This window comes from Haplochromis burtoni, unplaced genomic scaffold (genome assembly GCF_018398535.1).
Source record: "Haplochromis burtoni strain Fernald_Lab_line unplaced genomic scaffold, NCSU_Asbu1 Contig_36, whole genome shotgun sequence".
Taxonomy (NCBI): domain Eukaryota; kingdom Metazoa; phylum Chordata; class Actinopteri; order Cichliformes; family Cichlidae; genus Haplochromis; species Haplochromis burtoni.
Window position 1 is genome coordinate 1,906,529 of NW_024582397.1, and position 13,163 is coordinate 1,919,691.

At 39.4% G+C, this 13,163-nt stretch overlaps 2 protein-coding genes across 4 annotated transcripts in view; both read left to right on the forward strand.

The window, feature by feature from the left end:
- Nucleotides 1-3,003: 3,003 nt before the first annotated feature.
- Nucleotides 3,004-8,645, forward strand: nars2 (asparaginyl-tRNA synthetase 2, mitochondrial). Its single transcript, XM_005926534.3, has 14 exons — nucleotides 3,004-3,344; nucleotides 4,271-4,380; nucleotides 4,484-4,604; nucleotides 4,703-4,843; nucleotides 4,923-5,003; nucleotides 5,118-5,212; nucleotides 5,433-5,565; nucleotides 6,087-6,185; nucleotides 6,295-6,332; nucleotides 6,430-6,496; nucleotides 6,606-6,743; nucleotides 6,864-6,961; nucleotides 8,291-8,317; nucleotides 8,406-8,645. Exons 1-14 carry the CDS (start codon nucleotides 3,183-3,185, stop codon nucleotides 8,548-8,550), a joined length of 1,455 nt encoding a protein of 484 aa, XP_005926596.1. The 5' UTR covers nucleotides 3,004-3,182; the 3' UTR covers nucleotides 8,551-8,645.
- A 114-nt stretch (nucleotides 8,646-8,759) lies between these two features.
- gab2 (GRB2-associated binding protein 2) overlaps nucleotides 8,760-13,163 on the forward strand; it is a 31,795-nt gene continuing 27,391 nt past the window's right edge. For all 3 annotated transcript variants that reach the window (XM_005926535.3, XM_005926536.3, XM_042219686.1), the window contains exon 1: nucleotides 8,760-9,613. In XM_005926535.3, the coding sequence (XP_005926597.1) occupies nucleotides 9,542-9,613 (72 nt within the window). In that variant the 5' untranslated portion in view covers nucleotides 8,760-9,541. The remainder of the gene's footprint in view (nucleotides 9,614-13,163) is intronic.

Here is a 13,163-nt window from a genome sequence, read left to right on the forward strand (position 1 = left end):
TGAGAAAAATAGTGCAATCAGAGAAGCAACTTTATTGCTCTTCCTTGCCAACCTTGAGCCAGGGAGTGAATTATAAGGAGACTTCTGAGCAGGGCAAGATGCGTAGCTCCACAGGAACCTGTCAAATTTGACCCAGAAGAGCGTTTTTTTTTTTTTTTTAAATAAGTTAGCAAGAACTTTATAAAACACAGTGTTCACAAGGTGATTGCCATTAAAGTTGTCTTTGATGTAGCTCGTGAGAAAAAAAACAGACCCTGTATGGAACACATTTAACACAAAGTACACACTGAGTAAAAACAGAAAAGGATGAATGTAATCATCGTGGTTGGTCTGACAGGGGACAACCCCACAGTAACAATTGCAGTTATTTTTCCTACAATGATTAATTTATTCCACTTTGAGAGGGAAAGCCTAACACGATGTTAGATAGTCTTTATGTTTCCTTTTCTTTGCAGAATTTTCTAGACACAGGTTTCAAAAGATGCTCATAAATGTTACTTTACAAGCAAATTAGATGGAAAATCTTAAACAGTGTAAATAATATTGTTAACAGTGTATATTTCTATCAAAATATATACAATATTTGCACAAATATTGAGCATTGAGAAACAGCAGCCATTGCATTTTTGCTTTATAAAATAGTATAAAGAGTTTGTCCGAATTTTTTGTTTTAAAGGAATAATCGATGGACTATCTAAGCACAAGGACAAATACACCATTTTTATTTTACAAAGAAAAAAGGATCTATCTGTGATGGTTAGTATCATTTTCAGAGTGAATATCTTGAGCAGTTTACTTGGGCATTTTCGCTCAGTTGGAGATTGCTCAAACTGGCACATTACATATAAACCCACACAAACAGAGTATTGTAGTAGTAAGTCATAGGTAAAGCAGTGCAGCAGCCCAAATCTCTTTTAGTAAGGGTTGTTAGTTCCTTTTGATTTGTGTTTGGCTGCCTGTCACCAAAACCCATTCCCTGAAATCACATCACTATAATGGTCTAATCAGCACTTAACGACCCATGTTACATAAAATCAATGCACCCTTCCTTTTGAGAATGCAGAATATTTGGAGGGGCAGCTGAAGGCTGGTGAAAGGGGGCATGGGGAGGCTGTCAATAGGGATGCACTTGCCCTCCAAGTTCAGTGATCCTCCTGAGATCAAAGCTTTTACAGCAAAATCCTTTGTTTTGCTGACTAATCTTGTATTGATTTTAACAAGTTGTTAAGCTCTATTGCAGTTGTCAGACCGCTGCCAAACAACTCTCCTACCTGTAGAGGCTAAAAGAAGAAGGAGCTACAGTTCTAACAGGGAGAACTATTTAATTCTTTTCTTGTTATAGAAGGAATAGCGTTTTACTTTGCTTTTTTCCTCCCCTTTTCTTCTTATTTTTTTTCCCGTAGTTATGCAACAGTTTTAAAGTCATACCCCTACTGTGTTTACCTAGTTTCGTGCATATATTGTTTTGTGGTTCTTGTGGGAGGATGAGAATCTGTGGAAATAAAAAATGCGACACCCCATCAAGTATCTCTCCCACGTGCAAGTTGTCACGGAAAAAAATTCAAATCAATCAGAGCTATGCACTGTGGGCACTGCAACCTCGCTGTTCCTGTTGATGCGGAGAAAACAGTTTTGGATGCAACGTGAACTGACTGTGCGCTGGACTATCCGCTGCCAACCAAAGCCAGCAGGTCCTTTGCATTGTGGTTGGTAGAACTGCAGAGAGAACATAACAATGCCAGCTTGCTTTCATTTCAGTAGGCCTCGGAGCTTCAAATGAATAATATATTGGAAGCAACTCGGGGGTAAATGAATAAATCTACACTAGGTGGGGATTTTTAAAGGGAGAAGAAATATCATAGAGCTACAGCACTACCTTGTGGTAGAGTAAGATATTGCGCGACATTAAACTAAACGGAGCTCCAGTTCATTATTCTGACAGGAGGATACATACAGTTCATACAGTTAATTTTGGTGTATTGAAAGTGGCGGGTTTTCAAACCCAGATGCCAAAAATGACAGAAAAAGGAAGCATTTTATGTTTTTTGTCAATTAATCAAAAAATAGAATAGTTCTGCTTCCTGTTAAAATAAGGCCATGGACATAACTGCTCCATCCAGGCTGGAGATAATTAATATCAATGACCTTGCTAACGTTTCAAATGCATCATGTTGAGTTTAATGATGATGTGTCATAAGCAGCCGGAGGTGGAGACACCCGGCTCTGGTCAGGGGCTCCAAAGCTGACAGGCGAGACCAGGTGAATAATAGTCCATGGCATCTTATTATATTGCTGGCGTGATCTGATTTACTCCAGCAGCAAATGGTGGGAAGAGACCCAGTGTCGTTGTGGGTATTGAATTAACGAGGTTTACGCGCAAATGAACCCCACACTGACGGCAGATACATCACGAAAGATTAAAGAACATTTCCACGTGGCTGTGATAGCTGTTCGGCTTGCTTCATTACACTCCTGACTCACTCCACATGTGTTCGCTTTACAGCCGAAAATGTTTTGGAAATTTTGGAAGATAGCGGGGGTTGACTGACCTTTGCGTGAAATCTTCTACCAATCTACCTGAAGAGAGATTTTTTTTTCCTTCTTTTTATTTTAGCTGGTAATGGGACATTTGACACGTTTTTACATCCAAGATCACAAAATCCATCTACGCACTGTCATTACTCATACAGGGAGTAAGAGGGGCATTGCAGCAAAGGTTCTTACAAAGCTTTGAACAGTGTATAGTATTTTCATGTTTTATGGTTCCCCCTGTTAGAAAATAAATAAATAAATAAATACGACTAAACAATGTAGATTATACTGTTAATTTAAAATAATCCACTGTTAATGCAATGTCTGTGGAAAAATAATAATTCCAACCCTCCTGAGTAATTTTTTTATACGTTCGTCTTTAAATAACACTACAACTCCCTGCAGCAAGAAACAGAAACGTGATTGGAGTTTAATAAACCACGTGACTGGATTGGACGAATGGCGAATGACCTAAACAGGAAGCGTTGCATTCAGTCTCAGACAGCGTGAAATCTGAAAGTCAACTCCAGACAAAATGCGGTGCATCTAATACACCTGTTAAATATATTGTCTTCTGAGTCTTCAGATTGTGATAGTAGCATGTTGTGCTTTTAGCAGGTTCTGCGTCTGAAACAACAGCATTTGTCACAATGTTGCAGTCGGCAGCTAAAGTCCTTTCTTTTGCATCAGCCACCTCAGTATCTCGGGGAATAGAGGCAGGTATTAGACATTATTGTAAGAATACACCAACTAAACTAAGAGTGTCCCAAGCGCTGTCTGGGGCAGAATTGGGATCTAACATCAAAGTTCAGGTAAGTTATGTTTATTGGTTAGTATTTTCTGGTAACCGCGCTTATTTGTGCGATCAACCCTGCCGCAGGAACTTCAGCTCATTTGCAGCTTAACTCACAACAATGGTGGCTTGTTATATGTGATTGCTAAGAATCTGCTAAACAAACTTCACCCTTATGCAAATTCTGCTGAAACTTGTAGGTAGTAAATAAATAACAATTTCTGTAAAAACCACTTTATGCTAATTTGCCTGAGTGCATGCGTGGAACTTAAGTAGCGACAAACTAAACTGGTATTTGTGAAAGTTAACCACTGCTAACCCTAAATATTTTTTTGCTGACTCCCAGCCATCACTAGCTGAAAATCTGTTACATCACCACATTATCATATTTTCACTATGCCGCTATGCGACTGTAGTAAAACATCTTGTTTTGCCTCTAAGTTACACTCAAAACAAGTGTATTATTAGGTGGAGAGAAAGAGTCCATAAAAATAACTGTATAAACATAAACGAGCTGCGTTTTTGTAGCATCTTTCTAGTTTTATTGACCACTCACACATTCATAGAGGGTTTTCTTTTTACAATATGTTGCCCAAGGTCACTTCCACATATCGGATGTAAACAAAATCCACAAATAATCTGCTTAAGTGCAATATTATTAATTCATTATTCAATTTGATGATCTCAGAATTCCATTTGAAATGATCATGGTTATTGTTAGTACCAGTACATCACAACACCCATACCCTAATGCCTAATGCTGCACTTTCTCACATACTTTCAAATAATATCATACCACATTCTATGCATTTATGTGCCATGTTGAGAAAGAACAAGCAGTGAGTTCTCAAATTACCAACATCCTGATTATGTATGCAAAATGTGCACATTTTGTTTTCTCAGATGGAATAGCTGAGTGTAGTTTGTTCTGTGTCTTTGTTTTAGGGATGGGTTCGCTCGGTTAGAGCTCAGAAAGCCAATGTCTTTCTCCATGTGAATGATGGGAGCTCCTTGCAGTCATTGCAGGTTGTCGCAAGTTCAGAGCTGAGTGATCCGTAAGCATTTTGGCATTACTCCCTATAGACAATTCTTTGCCACAGAGTTTCTGACATGAAAAGTGCATGCTTAGAATATTCTTTGTTTTTCTCACAAATTTAGGTTGCTCACATTTGGTAGTGCTGTTGAAGTCACGGGCATTCTTAAGAAAAGTCCACACCAAAAACAACCAGTTGAACTTGATGCTAAGCAAATCAATGTAGTTGGAGAATGCAACCCTGTGGTAAGAACAAATTTCTCATACACATTTTGTAACTGTTTATATGGTTGCTATAGAAATCACAAATTTATTGTATTTTGTTTTATATTCTTCTTTTTAAGGACTTTCCCTTTAAAATCAAAGAGCGACATGGCCTTGAGTATATTCGCCAATTTCCTCATCTCAGGTGCAGAACAAATGCTTTTAGCTCCCTGTTGAGGATACGAAGTGAGGCCACTGCAGCAATTCACTCATATTTCAAGGTGAGAACATCAGTGGAGGAGTTTCATAAAAAATGAGGAGCAAGAGGTTTTTTTTTATTGTTTACCTTTTTTCCTCCAGGACAATGGCTTTGTAGAGATTAACACTCCAATCATCACCTCAAATGACTGCGAAGGGGCAGGGGAGCTCTTTCAGGTGGAGGTGAGCATCTAAACACACTAACAGCTCTGTTTTTTTAAAGTTAAAGCCCCGTGCTTTAGTCTGAGCAGATTTATGACACTGTTTGAAAACTTGAAATCCCCGCTTTTAACACAGCCATCAGGCCCAGATTATGCAGATGGAGAGAACTTTTTCTCTGTACCAGCCTACTTGACCGTGTCTGGACAACTTCATTTGGAAGTGGTGTCAGGGTGAGGTAAACTACAGAAAGTTGACAAATTACAGGAGAAATCAACTTACTTTACGTTGTTGTCAGATAACTATTGGATGTTAAGTGCTTAATCGTATTGTTTTTTTACTTTCATTTTACTTTATCAATTTCTGCACATTCTAAAGCTTACATATTCATATCAGTTGTATTCAGCTATGTACACTAAAGTATGTTTCTACTTATAACTCATACTCTTCTAGGGCTTTTTCTAAAGTCTATACATTTGGGCCAACTTTCCGTGCAGAGAACTCCCAAAGCAGACGCCACCTGGCTGAGTTTTACATGGTAGAGGCAGAGATCTCCTTCACACAGTCCTTAGAGGATCTCACTAAGGTTAGCTATGTCATATTTGATCTGTATTCGACCTCAGATACAAAATGCTATTTGTCAGTCAAACAGGACATTGAATAACATGTTTAAGCCTGTTAACTTTTTATTCTATACTACATATTTCTGTACTGGTTATAGATTAATTCGGCTTCCCTTCTTTCAAATTCACAGATGTCTGCTGTTCTGTTTGTCAGTTTTTGTTTGAAAGTTTGCGTCCTATATTAGGCCAAAGTCTAAAGCCATGCTTGCTAGGTTAGTGGTTGTAATTTGAGGTAAATAAAGTGTTGAAATGGTACAAAATAAACCGCTGTATGCATGTGTGGTTAATTGTGGCTTGTAGTATTAAGTGTTCTGTGTGATCAGTAAGATTAGAAAAGCATCTAAAATAAACTGAACTGATGTCATCATATAATTTCTGTGTACTGAACTTCAAATTTTGCAAATTCCCCATGTGACTTTTAAAGTTGCCCTTGTGCACAGTTGCCTGGGAAAGCTTTAATTATTAAACTTGGCCTGCTCCTTAGGTTATGGAGGACATGTTCAGATTTGCCACAGAGCATGTATTGGCTCACTGTGTGGAGGATGTGGATTTGTTTCACAAGCATGTGACTCCTGGGCACAGGGTAAGTCCTGAAGGACACTTGGGGACATAACCTGGCTCCAGCCATTACTCTGTCTGACTTCATTATTAGCTCAACTTATGTGTTTCCTCTTGCATTCATATATCTCAAGGACACTGTAGATGCTATGATAAAGAATAGCTTTCCTGTGTAAGTCTATTCCTTTTCTGTATATCACATTTAAAAAGTGGATGACATAAATAATATGGAGACAAAAGTTGAAGGAATATTTGGTGTCTTTTCTAAGGATTACCTACAGAGAAGCTATAGACATCCTGCGCCGCAGTTCAGAGAGATTTGCCTTCCCAACAGATGTGAGTGGCAATGATTACATTTTTATGTTGATATTGCAAACTAGATCTCTTCCTCTACACTCTGCTTGCTAACAACAAGTTTATTCCACACGGCTCTTCTTTTCTACAGTGGGGCTGTGACCTTAAGACAGAACACGAGAAGTACCTGGTGAAACACTGTGGCAACATTCCAGTCTTTGTCACTGATTATCCTTATGATCTGAAGCCTTTTTATGCAAGAGACAACCAGGATCATCCTGAGCGTACAGTAAGAGTCAGTTATACTGTATAACAGGGTGAATGAATGATCTAACCTCTCATTTCCTTCTTTGTCAGTTAGGGTATTTCAGTAATTTGCATATCTGAGCTGATTTTGACTGTTGTGCAGGCAGCTGCAGTGGACCTTCTTGTGCCAGGAGTTGGAGAGCTCTGTGGGGGCTCCCTAAGAGAGGAGAGGCTGAATCTGCTGAGTGCTCGGCTGGAAGAGTAAGAATTCATACTCCACGAGTATAGGAAGGCTTATGCCAAAAGATTTCGACTACATTTTTCAATTTATCCTCAATTGCTTTAGAATTTTTCCTGAATGCATTCAGAGCAGTCATAATCCTGCCTGTGAGACTCCGGGCCAGCTGGTGCAGTTTAAGTCTTGCGGAGGCTGATTAAAATAAAGAAAATGCTCTGTACCCCCACCCCTCACCCCCTCCCTCCCTTGTCTCTGACACATCTTGTTGTATCAGACTAGATGGGTTAGCATCTATTTTGCATGGCTTAGTGTTTTACCTCACTGCCCATTAAAGATATTACACTGAAAGGAAACTTTTAAGGGATGCTATTTCTGAAGTTTGATCATAAAGTTATATGACTCTGCCCATAAAAATCAAGATACCATACCTGATCTAAAATTGATTGATCTCCTGTCCAAGGTTGTGTCTGTGTTCAGTCCCTTTATACTTATGCATGCTGGATCTCCTCTGATATGGTAAAATGGTGACCTTTTAACTTGAATTTCATTTTTGGGAAGAGAACAAAGTTGCAGAGGGGCAAATCTGGCAAGAATATCGCTGCACCTGCGTTTCTGTGGCCAAACAAAATGTTTCATTGCACTATGTGAAGGTACATTATGGCATTGAAGTTGAAGTAATTTTAGCTGGATTTCCTCTCTCAGATATCTCAGGATGTTACTGTAGAACTCTGCATTGCTATTCTGACCCTGGGGGAGGAATTCAGCTCGCACATGAATTAAAATAAAGGAATAAATCAAAAAACACCTTGCCTGCTCTCGCACTCCTGACCTAATAGATCATCTTCAGACATCGACACTGCATGCACATCCACTAAAATCTCCTGTGGGTCGCTGGGTCTTACCCAGAGATCTAGCTACCATTACAAATGAGGATCCTTGACATAAATGTTGTGTCACGGAAGTTGATGTTTGCACAAGTTTAAGGTTCATGTTGGAAATTCGGGTGCGCAGGTGGTCAGAACAGGCCATCTAGGGAGCAATATGAAATTAGAAGCAGTGCTGCAAGTGGTCCAGAGTTTAACAAGAAGGTGACCTTGATGGGTGAGTTCAGACAGCTTTACGTAAATGATTGTTTTTCTATTTTTATGGGTGGAGTCTTGTAACTTTTTAATCACATCTCTTGTAATTTATATAAAGGAATTTAGATGTTTGTAAACAAAAAAGAAAATATTGTACTGTGCAAAAATACAGAGCATTTGTGTGGCACTTTCATGCAGCAGTGGACAAAACCATGGAAATCATACATTTATTGTAGAACTTGATCTCATGTCAATTATTGTACTTTTTTCCAGGGCTGGATTAGAAGACGTCTATAGCTGGTAAAGTAATAATAGTAAAAACATCTGTATATTTATGATATTTTAATGGACATTAAAAGAAGTCTAAAAACACTTGTGAATTTTGCAGGTATCTGGACTTGAGGCGTTTTGGCTCTGTCCCTCATGGCGGCTTTGGACTGGGATTTGAGCGATATTTGCAATGCATTCTTGGTGTCGACAACATAAAAGATGTCGTTCCTTTCCCAAGATTTTCTCATTCTTGTCTTCTGTGAAAAAACAATTCAAGCATTTTGGATGTGTTAAAGTTATGTATGTCTTGAAAACATTAAATAAATGTAATATTCAGGATTGTTTTAATTTTTTTTTTATTTCTGTGTTTGCTTCTATAATGGGAATTGCTCATTGTCAGAATTTGAATTGATACATTTTAGTTTTCAAGGAATACTTGATGACATGAGCAATACTTCCTAGGGAAGCATTACCTGGTTACTTTTAATTTTCTGGTTCAGTTTTCCAACAAGGTTGGTTTTAAGAGCAAGATGTTAACTTCCCACCAGATGGTGCCTTTTCCCATTTCAACTAGTGTGAAAATGCCAATTTTTTTGCCAAGTTAAATTTGTTACCTGAATCCATATTATCTGTTTTTCCAAAACGCAGAAAGTTAAGAAACTGCCTTCTGTCTTTCATAATATCGAACTATACTTGGATCACATCATGGGCTCATACAACTTTTTTTATTTTTAATTATTTAGAGAAAAATAATGTAGGGGTTTGAAATAACAGAAAATCGCTTCTAGATCTGCTCGTTGTGTTAGAGACAAATTGATATTGTTTTATCCGGAGTCGCTTGGGGAGCTGTTTAGTAGCAGATCTTCCCCCATCCTGTTCATCCCAGTGCAGCCCATCCCTCTATTCACGGTGGGCGTGGTATCTAAGGAAAACAAACTGCAGACACCCTATGATACTTCCTCACCCTGCATCAGTTGAGTTTGGCGGCGGCTCTTCGTCAGCCGGTCGTGCGTAATTGCCTAAAAGCAGAATCGCACCGTTTTGCACGCCTCTTGTTTTACACGGTACCATTGGGAGCGACTGTCTAAATCTGCGACCATCACTACTTTGATTTTTATCAAATGGGGGGAGCAGACAGCAGCAGGGAGAGCCAAACCCCGACAGCACTTTGAACAGGCAAGCCCTAAGGAGCCATCATGTACTAGTGGCAAACCGCAGTTTCAGAGCGAGAAGAAGCAGCAGACACTGACAAACATGAGCGGCGGAGAAATCATCTTCCAAGGCTGGCTGAGAAAATCACCACCGGAGAAAAAACTCAGAAGATATGTAAGTGAATGCACTTCCGTTTAGTTTGTCTACGTTTAGAAGTTTGATCGGTACAGAAGTTACCCGATTTGTCTGCTTTCTCACTCTGCCAAAGTGACTCTTTGTGTTCATGTCATTTGATATTAACTGCTGTCAAACTCGTATAGTTTACTTGTAGCCGGTGCATCCTTTTTCTAACTCGTAAAGATCTCATGAAGACAGTTTACAGCATCACGCCCTCATAATAAAAGAAACGACTAATATACAACAACAAAAAATGATAATAAATACAAAAAGGTTTTCAAAGGTCCCTGGGTTTAATCCGATTGCACAGTGAACAAACTAATGTTTGTAATGATTACTGATCTTTGGTGCTCTGTAATGTAAGCCTGAAGGCAGAACAGTGAATACAGAGCGTGTAAAGGGGCAAAGTTTTAAAACCTTCATGTCCCACAGATGAGACAGTATTCTGTGTTTCCTGTGATCTTTTCACTCTTTCTGACTGTACAGTTGTGTGTGTGTGTGTGTGCATCTAACATAGATATAGACAAACTAAAACAAGAGGATACTGAGCACTACATTATTGATTCTATGCAGGATTTATTGAACCATCCCATCAAGGTCCACTTGATATTAAACCCTCACTTAACTGCTTCTGTATTGTAAACAGCAGACAATTTGCAATATTTTAGAAAACTAACATCATTTAGTAAAAAATGGTGTTGGAAATTGTGCTTTAGTCTTATAGTCCTAATTTTGATGTGGAGTCCACTAAAAACATGAAATGACAGCAGATTTTACATGAAAGGCCACCCGCTGGGATGTATGATAATAACATGGAGGTAAGCCTGTGCAATAGATGACAGCTGTCTATAATTTTGGCTAAAGAGCTGAGATGCACGCAAACTGTCGTTTGGTTTTATCCAAATATGATGAGGTAATGTCTAATCAACAACTGATGTGACCAGTTTTCATCCTAGCCAAGTCAACTAATGTCACAACACTTGAGTGCTTTGATAAGTCTATATAAGCCAAAGCTGCTAGTCTCTTGCTGGATGCTAGGCAGGGGAATGGCTACAAATCAGATAATAGGATTTATGAAGGCAGATAGAGCCATGAGACAATCTCCTATAAATACAGCTGTCCACTGTTTTTGTATGGTGTAGCGTTACCAGGCCTCTCCGTGTTCCTGCTAGCTGATTTTGCCATGATGTCATCTCTCTGTTTCATCTGGAAATCCATCCTTGAATGTCTTCAGATGCTGTCCGGTCATTTAGTCATTGTCTTCCACTTAAAGCTGGCTAATGTTTACACAGAGACCACCATGGACAGTATGGAAAGGCAGCTGCAATACTACAGAGGAAAAAATTTGCTTGGTTACAGTACTATATAAACAACCAGAGAGAGAGAGAAAAAAAACCTCTCAAGGCAAGATAGAGCCCACATAATGGACTGCAAGCAAGAAAGCAGGGAGCAGCCTCGGAGCCCTTCTCACACTGCTTCTCACCCTGAAAAATAACCTATAAACAACTACACAAACACTGTTTCAGCCAGAAAACAGAGTCATGAGATGGAGTGTCCAGAACAGGCAGACTTGTGAATGCGATCATCTGTCCATCTGACATTCCTTCCACTTAAAGTCAGGCTATATGGACAATCAGGGCCATTTATTTACCAGTATTGCTGTCATCTGATGCAATTACGTGAATGTAGCGGGATATTTTCAGATACAATACTCCAGACATTCCTGGAGGTGTGCTGTGCTTGAGAACGTGGTAGCAACTTTGATCGGTCAGTAGAAGAGGTGAAAGGAATGTGTTGTTTTGGAGCTGTAACTGCCATGTTTTATGTTAAAATGTTCAGTTCAGTCGTGCCAATCAGAGGGGATTATTTATGAAAATATATCTTAATCCTTAATAACAACTTCCCTGTCAATATTCAACCATTTGTACCACCGTGCCCTTCCCAAACCAGCTGAGGCCCGTGTTTGTTAATCAGTAGTTAGCTGATGAAATAGTTGGTCATTGTATTTATCGTCTCCCGCGACCTTCCACAGATGATTTCTGAAAATATGCCACATAGCTCATTTAGTGCAGGGTAGAATCTGCTCCAGTGTAGGGCGAGAGTACAAACTGGTACTACCACTGCAGGCCCAACATGCAAATCATGTGCAAAGCAAAACACTGCCAGTTAAAGCATGGATGCAACTAGTGGAGAAGACAGGAGACAGCATGTTTATGCAATGTAATGACTAGTCATAGTTTAAGGTTTTCTAATTGTATATGTGAATCACTACAGTAAGACTTACTTACTGTACAACAGCTCCTCACTTCACAAATGCAGCCCCTCTCAAACATGTGACAGTGGCTTTGCAGACGTGTGGATAATTTTCACTTCTTTCCCACCAAAAAAAGTCATGGTCTAAATGTAAATCACTTGGTTGGAGTTTATCTCCTCTTTGGGGCTGATTGAGGTTCCAGAGGTGGGCAGTGTTTTAATGCTGGGGGTGGGAGTGGCCCAGCTGCTTTTTTTGAACAACGTCCAGAATAAGCAGAAAGAACATGAAAACAACTGACGAATCCAGTGTGTTCCCAGTTCCTCTTGCATAGTTCGGCTGAGGTAATTTTTACTCATCACTCGTGGTCAGACAGTGAGCTTAATCATGTCTGCTATATGAAGCTGCAAACAATCTTCTACGTGCCGCTGCTGTGTACTAAACAATCTTCCCATTATAAAATCAATACATTGCAAATAATAACACTAAAGTTTGCACTAGTTTTTCTTGGCTTGTTGTAAAGAAGAAAAAAAAATCTTCTTTGGCTTCTTCCTCATTAGTTTTTTAAATAAATAAATAAATAAATACATTTTTATTTATATAGCACCTTTCAAGACAGAATCACAAAGTGCTGCACATAAGATTACAAGTCATAAAAAGATTTGAAAAGAGAAAATCTATTTCTTCCTAAATAGATACTTTCAGTATTGACATGTGTCGTGATAAGTTGTCTATATTAATCACGCACAGTGTGACTCACACTGCATGCATTAAAAACTGTCTTTCTTGCTCTCTGGCTGATCAAGCTGCTGTTTGCTAAACTCTCCCCATCTGTCCGTTGTTGTATCTGACATCACAGACGTGTTTGTTCAAATACAGTAAAGCGCTGCTACATTCCAGACAGATCATATCGGCAAGGTGATATCTTTTGCGTCTTCTTTCTCCCGCTTGCCCTTTTAAAAGGCTGTGCACTTTTTCCCTTGTGGATGGCACGCTGCAGAAGAGAGGAAGAGAGATGAGGGGAGTCGGTGAGGTTTAAAGGCAGGCATAGCAGAGCAGCAGCCTGTGTCCCACTGTCAGCTGCCGGGTCTGCTGTTGTTTTGCAGAGGGGCTTTGGGAAGTCCTTGCCCTTAGAGGTCAACTCCAAACACCTCCCAGTTCCTGCTTTGACAGACAACCAGCACTCCAGACATTTTCCTTGTTCCATCTCATCTGTGGGCCTTTTCCCCCACAACACTGGGGTGGCTTTAAGTGACACTATTGATATCTAATGATTTTTTTTTTTTTTTTTTTTTT